Source organism: Haliotis rufescens, unplaced genomic scaffold (genome assembly GCF_023055435.1).
Source record: "Haliotis rufescens isolate VD_foot unplaced genomic scaffold, xgHalRufe1.0.p SCAF_18, whole genome shotgun sequence".
In the NCBI taxonomy this organism is placed as follows: Eukaryota; Metazoa; Mollusca; class Gastropoda; order Lepetellida; family Haliotidae; genus Haliotis; species Haliotis rufescens.
This window is the reverse complement of record NW_025963868.1, coordinates 22,143,911-22,164,999: the sequence shown is the minus strand read 5'-3', so window position 1 is coordinate 22,164,999 and position 21,089 is coordinate 22,143,911. Positions and strand designations below refer to the sequence as shown.

Here is a 21,089-nt window from a genome sequence, read left to right as displayed (position 1 = left end):
TGACTTAAAGTATATACTCTGTTCTTTGACAGGAGTAGCCGAACACGTATTTCAAGACACAGCCTGTCATGCGAACAAGTATTTGTTGTGTGTGTGTGCGTGCGTATGTGCGTGCGTGCGTGCGTGCGTGCGTGTGTGTGCGTGTGTGTGTGTGTGTGTGTGTGTGTGTGTGTGTGTGTGTGTGTGTGTGTGTGTGTGTGTGTGTGTGTGTGTGTGTGTGTGTGTGTGTGTGTGTGTGTGTGTGTGTGCGTGCTTGTGTGTGTGTGTGTGTCAGCTTGTACTAGTCCGGACTCATGCCGATTTTATAGTAACAGCCCACTGAGATACCATGCCGCAGTTTAGCATGAATACCCTATCAAACAAAGTATACTGACCTCGAGTTTGCCAGTCCTTGTTTTAGCCCCTTAATGCCGAGGCAGGGTAACAACAAGTACCTTCATTTAATATATTTTGTTATGACGCGGCCGAGCATCGAACCATATACCTTCCGCTTTCCGGGGGGACGCTCTACCACTAGACCGCGGAGGCGGTCTACCAGGAAGAGAAATTCAATACTTCATTAGATTTATAAAGCCAAACTTGGAATACATTAAAGCAGCTTCCGCGGTAAAAGGTCAGTCAGTAAGCAGCAATATCAATGTCGCAGTTTGATTTCCTTGTGTAATCAGATAGTGGGTGACATAGAAATACAGTCCCACATTAATATTGAACTTTCTATGGGTTTTCATGTTTTCACCTTCCTGCTACATACCGAAATCTAGGTGTTCAACGAAACCTGATTTTCAGATGAGGAAAATCGCGCGACCCTATGTTTCAACAAACATATTTACTAGTCAGGTCTCTTTGTTGCTATACACGTTTGGGACGGCCCGGGTGATACCTTGTGTGTCGCTGTTCAATTTTCCGGTGAGTAGGACTTGAACATTGGGTAATGGGGCACTATTTGTTTCCTGATGATTTCTGTATCAGATGTTTCAGGTATAACAGATTTTCAGGTGTTCTGTGGTGTTCCTGATGTTTCAGGTGTTTCAGGATTCAGGTGTTTCTGATGTTTCAGGTATTCCAGGTGTTTCAGTATTTTCAGGTGTTTCTGTGGTGTTCCTGATGTTTCAGGTGTTTCAGGATTCAGGTGTTTCTGATGTTTCAGGTATTCCAGGTGTTTCAGTATTCTCAGGTGTTTCTGTGGTGTTTCTGATGTTTCAGGTGCTTCAGGATTCAGGTGTTTCTGATGTTTCAGGTATTCCAGGTGTTTCAGTATTATCAGATGTTCCTAATGTTTTTGGTATAACAAATGTTTCAGGTGTTTCTGTGGTGTTCCTGATGTTTCAGGTGTTTCAGGATTCAGGTGTTTCTGATGTTTCAGGTATTCCAGGTGTTTCAGTATTCTCAGGTGTTTCTGTGGTGTTTCTGATGTTTCAGGTGCTTCAGGATTCAGGTGTTTCTGATGTTTCAGGTATTCCAGGTGTTTCAGTATTATCAGATGTTCCTAATGTTTTTGGTATAACAAATGTTTCAGGTGTTTCTGTGGTGTTCCTGATGTTTCAGGTGTTTCAGGATTCAGGTGTTTCTGATGTTTCAGGTATTCCAGGTGTTTCAGTATTTTCAGGTGTTTCTGTGGTGTTTCTGATGTTTCAGGTGCTTCAGGATTCAGGTGTTTCTGATGTTTCAGGTATTCCAGGTGTTTCAGTATTTTCAGGTGTTTCTGTGGTGTTCCTGATGTTTCAGGTGTTTCAGGATTCAGGTGTTTCTGATGTTTCAGGTATTCCAGGTGTTTCAGTATTTTCAGGTGTTTCTGTGGTGTTCCTGATGTTTCAGGTGTTTCAGGATTCAGGTGTTTCTGATGTTTCAGGTATTCCAGGTGTTTCAGTATTTTCAGGTGTTTCTGTGGTGTTCCTGATGTTTCAGGTGTTTCAGGATTCAGGTGTTTCTGATGTTTCAGGTATTCCAGGTGTTTCAGTATTTTCAGGTGTTTCTGTGGTGTTTCTGATGTTTCAGGTGTTTCAGGATTAAGGTGTTTCTGATGTTTCAGGTATTCCAGGTGTTTCAGTATTTTCAGGTGTTTCTGTGGTGTTCCTGATGTTTCAGGTGTTCCAGGCGTTTCTGGTGTCAGATATTTCAGGTGCTTCAGTGCCTTTCTTGTGTTCAAGGTGTTTCAACTATTACAGTTGTTTCAGGTGTTTTTGAAATTTCTTTTAAAGATCTGTTGTTTCTGATATTTCTTACGTGTCTGGTGTTTCACGGGTTTCAGTTAATACACTCAATACTCAGGTGGTCAGTTGGAACGTGTACTATGAGTGCCTCAACGGATGGTAGATATGGAGTGGAGTGGAGTGGAGTGGAGTGGAGTGGAGTGGAGTGGAGTGGAGTGGAGCGGAGTGGAGTGAGTGAGTGAGTGAGTGAGTGCTAAACTGTTAGTCACCGAGACCTTCTGCTCTCCGGGCAAACGATCTACCACTAGACCACGGAGGCGATCCGTATTCGGAAGTAGCTCTGTCGTAGACGTGTATCACTTTGGCCTTTATTTTGTGTTAATGTGCGCTTTGCCATTTTTCTTTCTCTCAAAAGTCTTGGTCGATGGATGAAATTTAGAATTAAAAACATCAGTCGCTTCAACGTCTTCTGAAAGAATAAAGGAGCGATGGGAAGATATTTTGTTCTAATCCTCTGTTTTTATAACACGCGAGTGGAAGTTTTTATAACACGCGAGTGGAAGGTTATTTTATTGCGTTTGCATTTGAACATAGCCAAATTCTGTTTGTACTGGTGAAGACATAACAAGTATTTGAACAATCAGTTACTGGCCATTGTGAATGTACATTTGTCTCAGAGAGAGAAAGGGCGGTCGGGTAGCCTAGTGGTTTAAGCGTTCGCTCGTACCGGGTTCGATTCCCGAAATGGGTACAATGTGTGAAGCCCATTTCTGGGCGTGATACTGCTGGAATATTGCTAAAGGCGACGTAAACCCATACTCACTCACTCACTCAGACAGCGAAACAATTGTACCTTTTTCTCAGGCTTGGTCAATTAATGTGAGGGGAAGGGTGTGGTTGGGGAGTTACCAGGGCTTACTTTTGTCATCGCTAAATAAAACTTCAAAAATATCCTCCGGTGTAGAGTTCAAAGGTGAAACGTTTTTCTTTTGTATGGTCGCGAAAAAGACCATTTCCATCCATAAAAAATGTATATTTAAATAACAAGAGACTCCTCTTTGTCGTGGAGTCAACCTGACTTCTTAATAAAAAAAATAATAACTGTGCATTTAAAAAAATAATAATATTTATGACCCTCACTTTATGGGTCTCTGCCCTGTAATTAGAGTGTGTGCACTAAAATCACCCGATTCACGGTGGACAAGGAACTTTTGATGAAGCGGTGGCCTTCATCAGGTCATAGGGGGGCACGGGTGGCCCAGTCGTCTAAGGCGCCGCGATTCGCTGTGCGGAGTTGCGTTCCTTGGGCACGCCAGAAACCTATGATTGTGGGTTCGAATCCCGGTTCGCCCCGATTATGTTTCTAGGTTTGTCAGCACCATACCCGTGCTCGTCTGAGACCTGCATCACTTCGGGCTTTCCTCCCACATTAAGCTGACACGCCGCGATATAACTGGAATACTGTTAAAAGCGGCGTTAAACCCAACTCATTCACTCACTCACTCACTCATAAGGTTATAACACTTGGAGCAAGATGTGTCAAAGTGACATTTAAGATTTTTTCGGGTTCGTAAGCTACAATGTAGTTAGAATAATATTTCTTGATGATCATACATAAAGTAAGCCACAGCTCATGAACAGAAGTATGAGTACATATTTCCATGTCGCAATTCAACTTTTCGATTTCCAAATAAAACCTGGCTTATGAGCGGAACGAAACACGTTCATGTATATTTTCAATTGAACTGGAACTTCACATCGCGTAAACATTTCCTTACATTTGAATATTCATGGTTTCGGACATTAAACTGCCAAACATGAATAATCATTGATGCGTCGTTTACCAACGATAGATATTTTAATTTGATGTTTTGATATCATCAAACATGGGGGTGTTGCTATGAAACTTTGTGGATACACCAAACAACCGCTTAGCTGATGCCTCTTGCTCTGACCCGTGAAAGTTCGGTCTTCAGCAACAGAAACGACTGACGGGATCGGGTGGTCAGGCTCGCTGACCTGGTTGATGCATGTCATCGTATCCCAATTGCGTAGATCGATACCCATGAGGTCAGTCACTGGATTGTCTGGTCCAGACCCGATTATTTACCAACCGCCGTCCTATAGCTGGAATATTGCTGAGTGCGGCGATAAACAACAAACCAACAACACTCCCTCACTAATCACTTAAACTTTCATTACCGTAGAACCTGTACGGATGTGTACGTGCCTCACACTAAGAGATGCAGAAATGGAGTGATAATATTAGCATCAAATTATCAATTATCAACAGGTGTTGAAAATGTGTGAGTGGGTTGGGTTTTACGTCGCTTTTAGCATCATTCCAGCAGTATTAAGGCGGCGTACACAATAAATGGGCTGTACACCTTATACCAATGTTAGGAATCGAACCCGGTCCGTCGGCGTGACGAGCGAACGGTGTGACCCTTAGGCACGACACAGTGTTGTATTCCGATGAAAATATAATTTCAATAGTAAACAGAAATGGTTTGATGTTTGATGTTTTACACTGATATCATTATGCAATGTAGCCATTATTTGATAAGTCCTAATTTAAATGACAAATATCATGATGAAAGACTTTTCAGTATATTTCAGTGCGTGGTCTGATTAAATCAAGCATGAGATTTTCCTCATGTTCCCTGAATAGGTGAATTATTCAGGGCGAGTACTGAGCAAGCCTTGGCCCATGTTGTGAAACGTGGACGCGATCGCGGTGAGTTTGTTATGAGTATATAAGTGTTCATTTTATACGAGTGTTTTGTTTAACACTTAACAATCTTCCACTTATACAATTATGGCCGGACACCCCAGTGATTGATATTGTGAGCAACTATCCACGTCGGATATCAAAGTGTTTAATGATAATGATTAGGGGGTGCCACGATAAATCGAAATATCGATATATTGCTATTGGTAAGCCCTTAAAGTAAATATATCGATTGTTAAATCAGTTTACGATCAATAGTATCGATTTCAGTTAGGAATATCGATATTTTCGATTGTATTTACCATATCAATAAAATACAAGCAATGCTGTTCAAATTTGTTTTCCGTTTGGTCATGAGTGGTAGTAATTTACACATGCTAATGTGGAAGTTTCTTTTCTTAAATTATTAGGGTAAAGAAAAAACAAATCAGTCATATCTCAAACTTTACTTCTTATTTGTTGTTATGGTTATCACATTAAAAGGAAACTTCAGTTCCAAGGTTTAATTCAACTCTAAAATCCATTTAAAATGATACACTGAAAACTATCAATATTTATCGCAATAGTTGCTTGCAATATCAATAGTTATCGCAATAAGTTTTTCTATATCAATAGTTATCGCAATAGTGATTTCCAGACCAATAGTCACCCCCAATAATGATTAATTATATTTGCGACCACACACGCTTTAACACAAACATGTGAAATTTAGTATTCGATAGTATGGAATACCGCCAGGGACATCTATCGTTCGCACGTAGCACGACACAGACACGAGAACTGATAATTCATAAAAGGTCCGTTTCAAGTTAAGCCATGTCGGTTTGGTACTCCTAATTTGACAAGACGAGCTCGCGAGATTATACGAGATTTTGCATGTCAGAATGAAGTTGATTCGCGATGTTCCATTTCGCGCTTTCAGTTTTGTTCACTGTTCACAAAAGGCCGAGAACGCGATAATGTACCTTGCAGTATTCCATACAATGTATAGCGCATATATTATAATGAACATCCTGAGTGAGTGAGTATGGTTTTACGCCGCCTTTAGCAATATTCCAGCAACTTCACGGCGTCCACCCTGCTAGAAAACAAACGAATACTCCCCAGGGAGCTGAGAATGCAACAAACAATGAACCGAAAAATAAGTAGCTGATTGATCAAATGTGACCATACATTCTTTTTTTGTGGACAGAAGGTAGGCATGCTTGCAGGCTGTGTCCTTCTTTTGTACTCAACAGTCCAGTGGTCCGAAATCTTTAGATTCATAAGTGGTCAGTTATATCATGATGTTAATAGTTTCAATTATGGTAATTTCTTAGATAAATATGTTCCGCTTCACAGAAAAGAGCGCCATGGCCAACACGACTACATCTGAATTGACAAGTACACGTGACAATTCAGGTATGTATATTTCATTTTTGCACATGGGCGGTTGGCGCAAGACGTGTGTGAGTCAATTTCAGTCGTAAAGAGCTGCATGGTATTTAACGCCGCATTGGTAGTATCTCAGCCCTAAAGCCTTGCAAGAAGTATGCGAGTCAATGTTTAACGTCACATCGTTAATATCGCAGCCATGCAACAATGATGTAATGAGTAAGTGAAGCAATGTCCCAGCAATATCACGTGGTGAGACAGAAAGTATGACCTTCAAACATTGTTTCGGTGTTTGGGAATTGAACCCGGGGTTAGGCGTAAAGAGCGAGCACTTTAACTGCGGAAACTATCCCACCGGCTACTCTGAAATGTCGGTCCCAACTGCCAGAGGCTCTGACATTTCTGCTACTGTAATGACATTCGATGCTATACTGTAATGACATTCGATGCTATACTGTAATTCCAGGTGTTGCTTGGAGCTGCTTCCTTTCTAAGAATACATCCAGCTACGCTGTGATAGTATGAATGTGGCCTGTATTGACATATAACTCACATTTTGACAGATGCTAGTTTATGTAGGGAAATAACATAATCCCAGGGTTGGAAGGTTTAATATAAATGTTCGGTTTTGTCCAGGGATTGACATTTACATGAATTTACAGGTTCAACACCAGGTGTCACAAATGCAACTAATACACCAGATAACATCTACACAAATGGTACGTCTCTGACATGTCAGTGAATGTCTGTGTAAGTGTGAACACTGAAGCAATTACACATACATGAGGTTAAACAATACGTCATTAAGGTTTCTTGTTTCTTTACAGACAAAATGTTGAATTTTGTTTGACGTTTTGAACATACAGTTATGATATATGTAGAATGTACCAAGCCTGTTGATCATAACAAATTATTTACATTAATATTGCACAAATCATTTGTAAATTTCCCTATTCTATTACAGCAGGATGTAAAATGTAATTTTGTAAAAACCCAATGAAACCATTCTTACAATCTACTAGAAGCAGCTTACCGCGCAATCTGTCACTCATATCGAATCAATTATTTTGCGTTTGATTATTATTTAACAAACAAACTTCAATTTAGATACTTGGTCGCAACATTTTTCTACCCTGGTTAGTTCAATTGTGGTGGAAGCTTATCATCATTCATTGAAACATGACGTCATTCATTCAAGACGTATGTAGTATTAATACTTAACCATTATCTAAAGGCTGCTAGTCTTGTCCTATGTATGTGGCTGTTATAATTAGGACAACAGTCAGCAAGGAGAGGTCCTATATTATGTGTTGATAAAGAAAACAAGTGAGTACGACCAACGTGACCATACTTACCATTCCATTTCCATTGTGGTTTTCAGGTTCAACAACGCCCATCTACTATACAGAAAACACCACTTACGGTGTCACGACCACAAGCTCTGTTTTTAATACAACGTCCATGGGTAACCGTTATATTGTTATCATTGTATGTAATGTGGTGACATGGACCATTGGATTACTGCAATTACATACGTTTGTTAATATTTTCCGCAATAATGTTGTGATTGTGGAATACAGAATGAGTGAGTGAGTTGGGTTTAACGCCGATTTCAACAGTATTTCAGTTTTATCAGGTCGTGTCACTTTGAATTTGGGTGAAAACAGGAAGTGATGCTGGTCGTACCTAGTCACCACATTGTTGAAACTCACAGGCACAGTTATTATTCTTACAACCTAGAAACATAACCAGGGCGAATCTTGAATTCGAACCTATCATAGGTTTCTGGAACGCCTAAGGGATGCAACTCTACATAACGAATTGCAACCCATCGGAACTAAAAAAACCTGGAGCTGTGTTTACTGGTGCGATAACAAAAGACGTACAGACTCAAACAAAGTCAATTCGGTATCGGCAGCCACAGACGCCGATATTGTTGTACAGGGTTTCGTTGCTTTTCGTGTCAGGATCCGAAGAAAGTACCTTCGAAAATCCAAGGGGCGCTTCCTTGGTTTGTCACCTCAACCTGTGTTTCTTAAATGGGTACACATTAAAAACATCCGTCTCGTTTAGGCCCCAACCCACTCATACGAAAGTGACACGCCTTGTTTTAGTATTGTCCCTTGTCCAGCATGCACTTATCATAAATCTACAATGCATTTGGGCGGAAAGTTAATTTGAAATCAACCTAATCAGAGAAATCTAACAAACTTTTCCCCGAGAAGTAAGGAAAGAGAAACATATTCTCGAAATGCATATAAATATAACCATAATTGACATTGTCATATTGCAAGTTAGTTTAATCGACACTAATAATGAATAATAGGGTAGCATATTTTGTGTACATGCTCACGTGCCAAATATAATTGCAATATCAGGGCCGTAACATATTTATATTACCTGAACGATATTGTTAGAGTCACCATTATATAGATTCGATATAATTCGTGATATGTCGTATATTCTACTTCGTTTTATCTGGAGATGACGATACATGCGGTGTGTCTTGTTGCAATTGTACACATAAGATTTGACTTCAACCATGGTTGTAGACTTGTCAGTGTGACAATCGTCGTCAGCGTGACGTATACAATCTTCGTCAGCGTGACGCATATAATTTTCGTCAGAGTGACTCATACAATCTTCGTCAGCGTGACGCATACAATCTTCTTCAGCGTGACGCATACAATCTTCTTCAGCGTGACGCATACAATCTTCGTCAGCGTGACGCATACAATCTTCGTCAGCGTGAATATTCTCATATTTAGAATAGTCAATCTTCCCTGCTTCTGTTCTGTAGAATAAATCTACCGAATTTATTTTCATGTTTGTGTACATGTCGCCGTTGCATGATAGGATTACTGCTGTGCAGTGTCAGGCAACAAAATACATACTTATGCTATTTGTGTGCGTGGTAGGTTTGAGTGGATCTGCTTACCCTTTCGAGAACACCTTGTGATTTTGTGATCCATTCATAATAGTTTGCCTTTTACGCCCAATGTAATCCGCTTCCTCGGAGAATCGTTATTTTCGGGCGTTGACGTTTCATATGTTTTAATAGAAATTTATATTATTTAATTCTATGTTTTTTTTATTCCCAGTACATTACAGTCATCATACTATTATCAGTTATTTACGTGATATAGTCGTTTTGGTAATCCATTGGATTTTTGACATGCTAAAAAGATGTAACCGCATACATTATCATCTTAAGTGGAACCTCTTTATTCCGAGGGGGCATGGGTGGCCCAGTCGTCTAAGGCGCCGCGATTCGCTGTGCAGAGTTGCGTCCCTTGGGCATGCCAGAAACCTATGATTGTGGGTTCGAATCCCGGTTCGCCCCGATTATGTTTCTAGGTTTGTCAGCACCATACCCGTGCTCGTGGGTTTCACCGAAGTGGTACACGTCTGAGACCTGCATCACTTCGTGCTTTCCTCCCACATTAAGCTGACACGCCGCGATATAACTGGAATACTGTTAAAAGCCGCGTTAAACCCAACTCACTCACTTTATTCCGAACCCTGATAATCAGGAAACCCGACTGCTGGGAACACGGACATGTTCATACACTAGGGACATCACAGCAGAAGCATGATTCCTTAATTTTGTTATTCCGAACGTTTTCAGTTTGAATGCCACATTCTTGATCAACCTGGTTTCATTGAATGCATTTTCTTTTCAACAGGTCCTGGACCTTTGATTAGTGTCTATATATTCACCGGCGCCGTCTCTCTCCTGCTCATCATCGTGACCTGCATCGTCCTGTTGGTGTACTGCGTACGGACCTGGGGCAAGTTGGGGGATGGATGTGAGTAGTTCCAAATAATTAGGCAATATTATACAATACATCTTGTAGTTGTTTTCGAAAAGGGGCGGTGGGGTAGCCTACTGGTTGAAGCGTTTGCTCGTCACGCCGAAGGCCCGAGTTCGATTCACCACATGGATATAATGTGTTAGGCCTATTTCTTGTGTTCCCCGCCGTGATATTGCTTGATTATTGGTAAAAGCGGCGTAAAACCATACTCACTCACTCACTTCCATAAGGTAATTACAATGTGTGAAGTCCATTTTGGGTGTCTGATGGAACATTCGCTAAACGCAGCGCAAAACTATGCTCACTTACATGCTCACTGTAAGTCATCAATGTAGACGTGTATTCAACATGATGAGTTATCTTGGTGTTATGCTCGTGGAATAGAAATTATGTGTTGAATATAGTTGCCGAAACAATTGAAATGAAATATTGATAAACAGAGATAAGGACATGCAGAAAAATATGTTATCCTCTTCTGTAATAGATGATGTGAAGGCAGAGAACACATCTAGAATGTATAACGTTAAGGTTACCGTTACCTACAGAGTGTTGTATATACATACGAACCTATTTCAAGTACTGTTATCCACAGAGTATTACATGCACATATAAGGCTTATTACAAGTTCTGTTATCCACACAGTATTACATGCACATATAAGGCTTATTACAAGTTCTGTTATCCACAGAGTATTTCATGCACATATAAGGCTTATTACAAGTTCTGTTATCCACACAGTATTACATGCACATATAAGGCTTATTACAAGTTCTGTTATCCACACAGTATTTCATGCACATATAAGGCTTATTACAAGTTCTGTTATCCACAGAGTATTACATGCACATATAAGGCTTATTACAAGTTCTGTTATCCACACAGTATTACATGCACATATAAGGCTTATTACAAGTTCTGTTATCCACACAGTATTTCATGCACATATAAGGCTTATTACAAGTTCTGTTATCCACACAGTATTACATGCACATATAAGGCTTATTACAAGTTCTGTTATCCACACAGTATTACATGCACATATAAGGCTTATTACAAGTTCTGTTATCCACACAGTATTTCATGCACATATAAGGCTTATTACAAGTTCTGTTATCCACACAGTATTACATGCACATATAAGGCTTATTACAAGTTCTGTTATCCACACAGTATTTCATGCACATATAAGGCTTATTACAAGTTCTGTTATCCACACAGTATTTCATGCACATATAAGGCTTATTACAAGTTCTGTTATCCACACAGTATTACATGCACATATAAGGCTTATTACAAGTTCTGTTATCCACAGAGTATTTCATGCACATATAAGGCTTATTACAAGTTCTGTTATCCACACAGTATTACATGCACATATAAGGCTTATTACAAGTTCTGTTATCCACAGAGTATTTCATGCACATATAAGGCTTATTACAAGTTCTGTTATCCACACAGTATTACATGCACATATAAGGCTTATTACAAGTTCTGTTATCCACACAGTATTACATGCACATATAAGGCTTATTACAAGTTCTGTTATCCACACAGTATTTCATGCACATATAAGGCTTATTACAAGTTCTGTTATCCACACAGTATTACATGCACATATAAGGCTTATTACAAGTTCTGTTATCCACACAGTATTTCATGCACATATAAGGCTTATTACAAGTTCTGTTATCCACACAGTATTTCATGCACATATAAGGCTTATTACAAGTTCTGTTATCCACACAGTATTACATGCACATATAAGGCTTATTACAAGTTCTGTTATCCACACAGTATTTCATGCACATATAAGGCTTATTACAAGTTCTGTTATCCACAGAGTATTACATGCACATATGTGGCTATTACAAGTACTGTTATCAACACAGTATTTCATGCATATATGTGGCTATTACAAGTACTGTTATCCACACAGTATTTCATGCATATGTGTGGCTATTACAAGTACTGTTATCCACACAGTATTACATGCACATATGTGGCTATTACAAGTACTGTTATCCACAGGGTATTACATGCACATATGTGGCTATTACAAGTTCTGTTATCCACAGAGTATTACATGCACATATGTGGCTATTACAAGTACTGTTATCCACAGAGTATAACATGCACATATGTGGCTATTACAAGTACTGTTATCCACACAGTATTTCATGCATATGTGTGGCTATTACAAGTACTGTTATCCACACAGTATTACATGCACATATGTGGCTATTACAAGTACTGTTATCCACAGGGTATTACATGCACATATGTGGCTATTACAAGTTCTGTTATCCACAGAGTATTACATGCACATATGTGGCCATTACAAGTACTGTTATCCACAGAGTATTACATGCACATATGTGGCTATTACAAGTACTGTTATCCACAGAGTATTACATGCACATATGTGGCTATTACAAGTACTGTTATCCACACATTATTTCATGCATATATGTGTCTATTACAAGTACTGTTATCCACAGAGTATTTCATGCACATATGTGGCTATTTTCAGTACGACATGAAGAGAAGGACAAACTGACGTAAGTTTACTATCTTTACCATTATTGAGTTACTTACTCATTCGGAGGCAAGTACTTAAAACCATGTGTGGCTTATTCAATGTTTGTATGAACTATGTCCCTAAAACATGAAACAACGGTGGGTGACAATTGCAATCAGTACTCGCATTGATATCTGTACACGCCATTATACCTGCATACGCCAAGCAGTATATCTTAAAAAAACAATAAGCGCAGAAGCATGTGTACTCGTCACTTAATACCTTGACAAGAGCTTCGATGGAAATGTCAATTTTCTGCATTTGTAAATAAAAGCGACAAAACCCTTTCTATATTCACAAGAAATCTAGCTCAAAGCTGAGTTGATTGTACAATTCCGACATGTGTTTATGAATCATTATCAAATAGTGATGATACCAGGTGTTCGCGAAAAGATGGGCGTATAGTTTTTCAGGCCAGCTGACTTAATCCAAGCGATTATTATTATTATTATTATTATTTATTTATTTATTATTATTAACACTTACATCTGTTTAGGAGTCGCCAGGAGAATGCCGATTTCATACTATCAAGACACAGCGGTAGGTACATTATGGCTCCCTGTTTCTCGTTGGGAACCAATATCTGCACCAACAAAAGCAATATATAATGAATGAATATATAAGGTCTGATCGTGTGATTATTCTCCACATTCAGTGACGGTGGACAAGGCTTATCGTCATGTATGGTGAAACTGTGTGTTGAATATATTAGGCCTGATCTTGTGATTATTTCCCTCATTTAGTCATGGTGGACAAGGCCTGCCATGTCGTTATGGATGGTGAAACCCCTCTATGCCGGATAGCGACCACCTCGAGACCTCCGAGAGAAGCAGGTATTGGACGTTTAACTATAATTGTACAACCTTATATCAGCGAAAACAGACGTGTTCAGCTACAAGACCCCACGGTCTGGCCCCCTTATATGTATATTTCTGTGACTAAACGTTTTGAAAGGTGTTCCCGACTGACATACAACTCCGTATCTTAAAACCAATTTCTTAAAAGTTACGTACACAACTCCTGTTTGAGGAGTGAAAATTTAAAATTTCGATGTTATTTAATTTGTGATGATTTGTTTTAAATATTTCGAAATACATCAAATATATGAAAGGCCGTGCTATGTCAAATATAGGAATTTGAATCCTGATGAAGGAGTAAGCATATACTCCGAAACGTTGTGTTCCTTATAACAAGAAGTTGACATCCATATATTCTCTTCCTTATAACGTGTACGGTCTTTAAAATACAACTGTTTGATTTAAGGAAAAAGCTAAAAAATAACATTTCCAAAAACGAGCTCAACTGATCACGATGGTGTGTCTTGTCAAGTTTAGACCACATGAAGGATGCAGTAATATATTTACAAAACTTACAGACACATATACATTTATTGATAATAATTGTGACCAAATCGAGACAACTTTATCCCACGCTAAACATATAAGGGTATATCGAATATAGGGCAATTTGCATTGTTTCCTTACTGTAGATGGTTTTATCATGGCCTACCAAGGTGCAGGATCCGAGGCAGCCTACCAGAATACTATTCAAAGGACTGACCCCCTATACGCCGACCCCATGACGCTGGACAGACCAGGAACACAAAGTATGTGTTTATAACATAAACAATAAAGTATTAACAACACAAGTATGTACAGTAAAGATAACCTATACTCAACGTAAGGTCGTCAATACGATTGTGTCCCTTGATCCTTCATCGCCATGTTAGTGTTTCCTGGTTTCAACAGAATGAACCACGCGGGGAATCTAGGGTAGAGCAGGTACCAGGTGTATGTTGGTCGTAAGAAGATACAATGGATCGTTGACCTGGCCGGTGGTGTGTCATGGATTATGTACATGCCACAGTGATTAGTTGGACTGCCGTGGCAAACAACATTTACACGCTTTTTCCTACTATTCAAACCGTTACTGTAAATTCACAAAGATTCACAACTGGTGCTTTGTAGACGCTTCATATTCATACTAAAGATTTATACCTAAATATCCATTGTGACGTTTTAGTTCCGCGTAAATCGTGTTTCGTTGACTAAAACAAGGACTGTTCGGCTCGGAGTCTGTATACTGTGTCTGATCATGAGTGGGGTATTCATGTTTAACTGCGGCATGATATCTCAGTAGGCTGGCACTATTAAATCGGCATTAGTCCGGGCTGTAGCCACACACACACACACACACGCATACACACACTCACACGCGCATACACACACTCACACACACACACACACACGCACACACACACACACACACACACACACACACACACACACACACACACACACACACACACACACACACACACACACACACACACACACACACACTCACACGCGCATACACACACACACTCACACGCGCATACACACACACACTCACACACGCATACACACACACACACACTCACACGCGCATACACACACACTCACACACGCATACACACACACGCATCACACACACACACACACACACACTCACACACGTGGATGCACGTCCCCATATAAGTGTTAAACCCCATTTCACCTCACCTTATTGCTTCGTCGTACACTAACAGACGGTACAGTAACAGAAAAGGAAGTAATATATGTTATTTTATTGTGTTTGTTCGTGTGTGTGTTTGTTCATTGTTTAGCGCCACAACCAGCAAAATTCCAGCTGTATGACGTAGGTCTGTAACAAACACTTGTAGTTGTGACAATTATCACCAGCATCGATCCACGCAATTAACCAAGTAAACGAGCCTGGCCTCCTGATCCATTTATCCGCCTTTCACAATCATATTTATTTGGGGATCTACATCCTTACCCGGAATCCACACTAGTTATGTTAGAATATAGACAAACAACTAATACGTGTCAAGACAAAGATGCGTGTAATGCACAGAGACATATGGTTCTACTTAACCTTATCGTATCGAACCACCGCGTCGTAGAAGTATGTGTACACGTTATGGTGTTTAGAACATCCAGAGCGTGGTTACAGCGGTGTCCAAAGGAAAGGTGCAATTTGTGATCACGTATGGAAGCGTGTTAGTGCCACATTCTTAAATTCTTCGCATAATATGCTTACATCTACGTAGACCAAACTTACATCTACGTTGACCATTCTCACATCTACGTAGACCATATTTACATCTACGTGACCATTCTCACACCTACGTAGACCATATTTACATCTACGTAGACCATGCTTACATCTACGTAGACCATACATACATCTACGTAGACCATATTTACATCTACGTAGACCATATTTACAGCTACATAGACTATACTTACATCTACGTAGACCATATTTACATCTACGTAGGCCATACTTACATCTACGTAGACCAAACGTACATCTACGTTGACCATTCTCACATCTACGTAGACCAGATTTACATCTATGCAGTCCATGCTTACATCTACGAAGACCAAACATACATTTACGTTGACCATTTTCACATCTACGTAGACGCTTCGAATAGTAGCAGAAAAATATATGTATCAAACCAGAAATGATTTTTTTATAACTATGTACTTCTGTAGATGCCAATTCCTGTGACAGCAGTACAGGACAAGGTGCCACACTCTCCAAGGCAGACATTGATGCCTTGTACGCTAAGCCAATGAAGAAGAAGAAACATGGACAGACGAGTATGTATTACTCTCTTCCTCGCAAACCCTGCCCGTGTACGTGGGGGTCACCAATTTCAAGTAGTAAAGGTATAAAACCTGCATCAATCCGAGCTTTCCTCCCAGAATAAGGTGACGCACCGTGACACGGGAAGTGTTTTCTTGGCGTGGTAATGCTATTATTCCAGTCACAATAAGAGTCTTCGTGTTTCCCTGTATAATATTGAGTATTTTGTACAAATGTCGCTAGTATTCTGCTACTTCTGAATTTTGCTAGCATTCCCGTCAGATTAATTGACTTCGAGTTTCTCTGTATGATATTCAGTATCTTGTATGAGTGTTACTGGTATGCTGGCGGTCTATTCACGAAGCTGTCTTGCCTTAGACAAGACTAAAATTACGACTGCTATATGTGCTATTTTTTAAACTGTCTTAAACCTCTCGCAACGTTATCTCACTGACGACACAAATCGTAGCTAAGAAAGGGAACTCTTTTGTGGGGGAGGTAAAATAAGCTTGGTGTTTCCCAATGACGTCATCGATTATTCACGGAATTCCCTACTTTAAAAAAGTATTATTAATTTTAATGTTGCAAAAGTTTTAAAGATAAACAATTAACACTAACACACACGCACACGCATACACACACACAAACACACACACACACTCGCATACACACACACTCACACGCGTATACACACACTCACTCACTCACACACGCATACACACACAAGCATACACTCACACACACTCACACACTCATAAACACACACACACGTGGATGCACGTCGCTATATAAGTGATAAAGCCCATTTCACCTCACCTTATTGGGAGGTAAAATAAGCTGGGTGTTTCCCAATGACGTCATCGGAATTCCCTACTTTAAAAACGTATTAATAATTTTAATGTTGCAAAAGTTTTAAAGATAAACAATTAAACCGCTATTGAATATAATTATTGATGTTGTGATTAATAATGTAGCCTCATTTTATTGTCATGTACAATTTATCAATCATAGTATCGTTGAAGATTAATATATATATAATTCGAAAGCATAATTATGCCGAAGGGAAACGAAAATGTAAATATGAAAAATATGCGTCAATAAGTAGCAATGATCGCAAACATTACTTGCGACACATCACATGCTTTTCATGGAGCGTTACATAGGCCAGTTGCGGGACCGTCGTATTGTTGCGATACATACAGGGACTCACATTTAACGACGTTCCTTTCAATCTGTTTAGAAACTTCTACAACCGAAATAGAATGTAAACAAAGCTTGGGCAATAACCTTGAAAACAACAATGTTGAATTCAGACAAAAGCTAGTCTAAATGCTACACAGTGAAAAAATTCAACTGATATTGTTTACCACAGTATTTCGAATTGCAGCGTGAAATAACTATGCTAACCTAGGGCTAATGAACAATCACAAGAAAAAGTAAAAGCCTCTGAACACTATACCAGTCGATCAAGTTTTCGTATCGATACTGGTTGTATTTTACATAGAATGAGGTTATTTGTGCATATCTTCTCAGAATCCTAAATTAAAACATATCTTCAAGAAAGTTCGCGAGTTGAAAATGTCCGCTACCTATTGTCTCATTGAAACTCACACAAAAATTAGAATATCCTGTATTTATGTTTGTTTAATTGTTTTAGGTTCAGGATTTCCTTCCTACCAGGAATACGTGCATTATATCGGTATGGCAAAAAATACCAAGATTTGATAGATTGCATCTAACACAAATGAACAAACATCCTTTTGCTAGATGTGAGAAGGAAATCCTGAATCGTTAAAATTGAAAGTTAACGCATCCATCCATCCATACATATATGATGTCTCGTGGCTTAGAGCAAAATAGATAATTTGGTAATGTAGGTTATGTGAATAAACCTGCCTTGATTGTAAACCGTCCTTATTAAATATTTCTGTTTACACAACACTGAAGAACAAGCTTGAATCGTTTTCTTTGTCATTCAGTCATAAATCAAATGATTTTCATCCATGCCATCTACATGTAGCTATACATTATCGACAAGGTGGCCATTCCATTGGCTATAGACGTTATGGACTTCCTACGCCGTACTCAAAGTAAAAGGGAAACCACTCTCAATCGCCATAAAAAATTAACTGCTCTTGACAAAAAAAGGTCACGGCCATTGCAATAGCAGGCACATAAGCTACTTGTGTTTCACCAAAAATAAACGCAAAAGATACCGTATTTCAAGTAACATTTTGCGTGAAATGAATATTAGCTATCATCTGTTATCGACACGCAGTTTGGCATAATCGGTAAATACAATGTTTCAGTGGTGTTTGCTGGGATAAGTTGTTCGTGTTTTGAAATTGCAAGTGGAAATCACTCGGTTTGTGGTCAGAAATGATACAGTAGACCCATTCTGTCGAATCATTTGCTTCACCACGCCATCTTTTGGCCGCCATTGTACCTGTCGCAAGCTTCTAAGACAGGTCCTACCCTGGCTTAATTTTTGTCGTGAACTTAAGATAACTTAGCGCTAAGACAGCTACGAGAACAGACTTAGCTAAGATTGTTTTCGCTACGACACTTTTACGCCAATCATAGACCTGAGACAGCTTCGAGAAGAGACTTAGCTAAGATTGTTTTCGCTACGACACTTTTACGCCAATCATAGCGCTAAGACAGCTTCGTGAATAGGCCGCCTACTACTTCTGTCTCAGAGAATTTATAAGTTGGCTACATAGGTAATCGTAAGCTAAGAATTTCTTCTGTGCTATTAAGGTATGTTCGTATTCAACAAGGTCCACTCAATGGAAACGTCCTTCTCTAATCTGCCATCAAATCTGTTGACATTATTTGACGTTGTTCGCATGCGATTTTATTTCCTTCCATTTCCGTCTAGAACCACCAGCATAGGAAACCTGTTTGTCTGATGACGAGGACATAGAAGAACAGTCTATCATCTACACCAGCCTTTACCCTGACAGCACAGTTGGTCGCTTTACGTCCTGTTTCGGCGGATAATTGCAACTGATTATTTTCTGGCGTTGACGTTTTTATACACTGTATATTATCATGAGTGTACTTTTAAACTTCATAAATGTGTGGGGCGGTCGGATAGCCTAGTGGTTAAAGCGTTCGCTCGTCACGCCGAAGACCTGGATTCGATTCCCGACATGGGTACAATGTGTGAAGCCCATTTCTGGTGTCCCCCGTCGTGATATTGCTGGAATATTGCTAAAAGCGGCGTAAAACAAAACTCACTCACTCATAAATGTGTACTTCATTTCAATACTCACCTATGAAGGGACCACTCGTTTAATAACAATACACATTTATTTAACAAGTGTTTAATAACATCACATGCAGACGGGACTATTTTTTCATTGTCTGGTCTTTGAAAGGTGGTGTCTGTAGCGCTGTGCGGTTGTCCACAACGTCTACTTTTCTGCCAGATTATCTAGTAATTCTCCGGAAACACCAGAGCTTGATCCACACGGTGTGCATGTAGATAAACACTCGCTGAAAAATTGACATACTTGAATTTGTCAAGTCCGTGAGTCTATGCGGCAGCTTTTGATCTGTCGCAGGACACGTGACGAAATGCGTTTGCGATATAGTAAACGAACCCTCAATTTCGTTGGGTAGTAATGCAGGCATCGAGGTATTAAATACGTTCATAGCATTACTAATAAACAAAAAAAACTTTGTCAAAGCACCTTCACCACACTCACACGTTTATTTTCGACCTTGAACTTTGTGTTGTCATTAATGTGAAATAAAGCCAGTTAATGTATTCTATGTAGATGTGAAAGACTGATATTTCAAAATTGGTATTTTTAACTTGCTAGTTGTATCATAAAAACATGTTATTTATTTTCGACCTTGAACTTTGTGTTGCAACTGAGAACAAGGTAGACAGTCGTTAGGTCTGTCATGCTCAAGTTAGCATATAAGCCCGTGTCGTGCATCACCACAAGGGATGTAGCTTATCGGTAATTAAAAATGAATACATTTCGCAACACACAAACTGGTGACTGGTATGAAATCACACAGCCAGCGAGGTATGTCTCCATAAGACGATCGTCTCTCGGGTACTCCTCACCCAAAGCGACGGAGTGATATTGTTATGTTTGATTTGACTGTTGAATGGACCGCCTCCATGGTCTAGTGGTAGAGCGTCCGCCCGGAGAGCGGAAGGTCCGGGGTTCGTCCCCAGGTCGCGTCATAACAAAAGACGTCAAAGGATGGTACTTGTTGTTACCCTGCCTGGAGCTTGGCATTAAGGGGCTAAAAACAAGGACTGGTCGGCTCGGAGTCAGTACACTGAGTAACTGCGGCATTGTATCGAAATGGGCTAGCGCTTTAAAATCGGCATTTGTCCGGACCAGTACAAGCAGCCACACACACACACGTGCATGCACGTCGCTATATAAGTACAATAATATTTAACCCCATTTCACCTCACCTCACCCCACCTCCTGTTGAATGCACATGTTGATGACTTGGTGATCTTTGAGTTGGCTGTTATGAACATATGTTGTTTTGACAATCTTTCTTATAATCGATCTCGGTTAAAGCTACGAATATTGTATTCATACACTACTCTTATAACAGCGACGTCTTTTGCCAACGTTGGAAAATTTTCAAATGGTTAAGCGAGTAATAAATAAACTATGACACTCGTCTCCATCAGATACCGCTTCATTACTACGAGTGCATTGGGAGTGATGGCAGACCGGGGATCATACCATGGATCATGGCGTTAATTAATATACTAGTACATGTATATATATTGTTATTCAGTGTATAGGATTATTTAT

The 21,089-nt window shown here is 39.6% G+C and overlaps 1 protein-coding gene across 4 annotated transcripts; it reads left to right on the top strand.

Annotated features, from left to right (window-relative positions):
• Positions 1-580: 580 nt before the first annotated feature.
• On the top strand, positions 581-19,879 carry LOC124122798. 4 transcript variants are annotated; one of them, XM_046485944.2, is made up of 12 exons: positions 581-906; positions 4,760-4,887; positions 6,223-6,282; positions 6,918-6,974; positions 7,637-7,720; positions 9,942-10,064; positions 12,601-12,628; positions 13,145-13,188; positions 13,392-13,481; positions 14,162-14,254; positions 16,194-16,301; positions 19,169-19,879. In XM_046485944.2, the coding sequence occupies exons 3-12, from the start codon at positions 6,234-6,236 to the stop codon at positions 19,180-19,182; spliced, it is 690 nt and encodes a 229-aa protein (XP_046341900.2). In that variant the 5' UTR covers positions 581-906; positions 4,760-4,887; positions 6,223-6,233; the 3' UTR covers positions 19,183-19,879. The 4 variants fall into 4 exon arrangements, with proteins under 4 accessions (XP_046341900.2, XP_046341899.2, XP_046341898.2 ...); XM_046485942.2 differs by having other exon boundaries at positions 585-906; positions 4,770-4,887; positions 14,138-14,254; XM_046485941.2 differs by having other exon boundaries at positions 585-906; positions 14,138-14,254.
• The last annotated feature ends 1,210 nt before the right edge of the window (positions 19,880-21,089 follow it).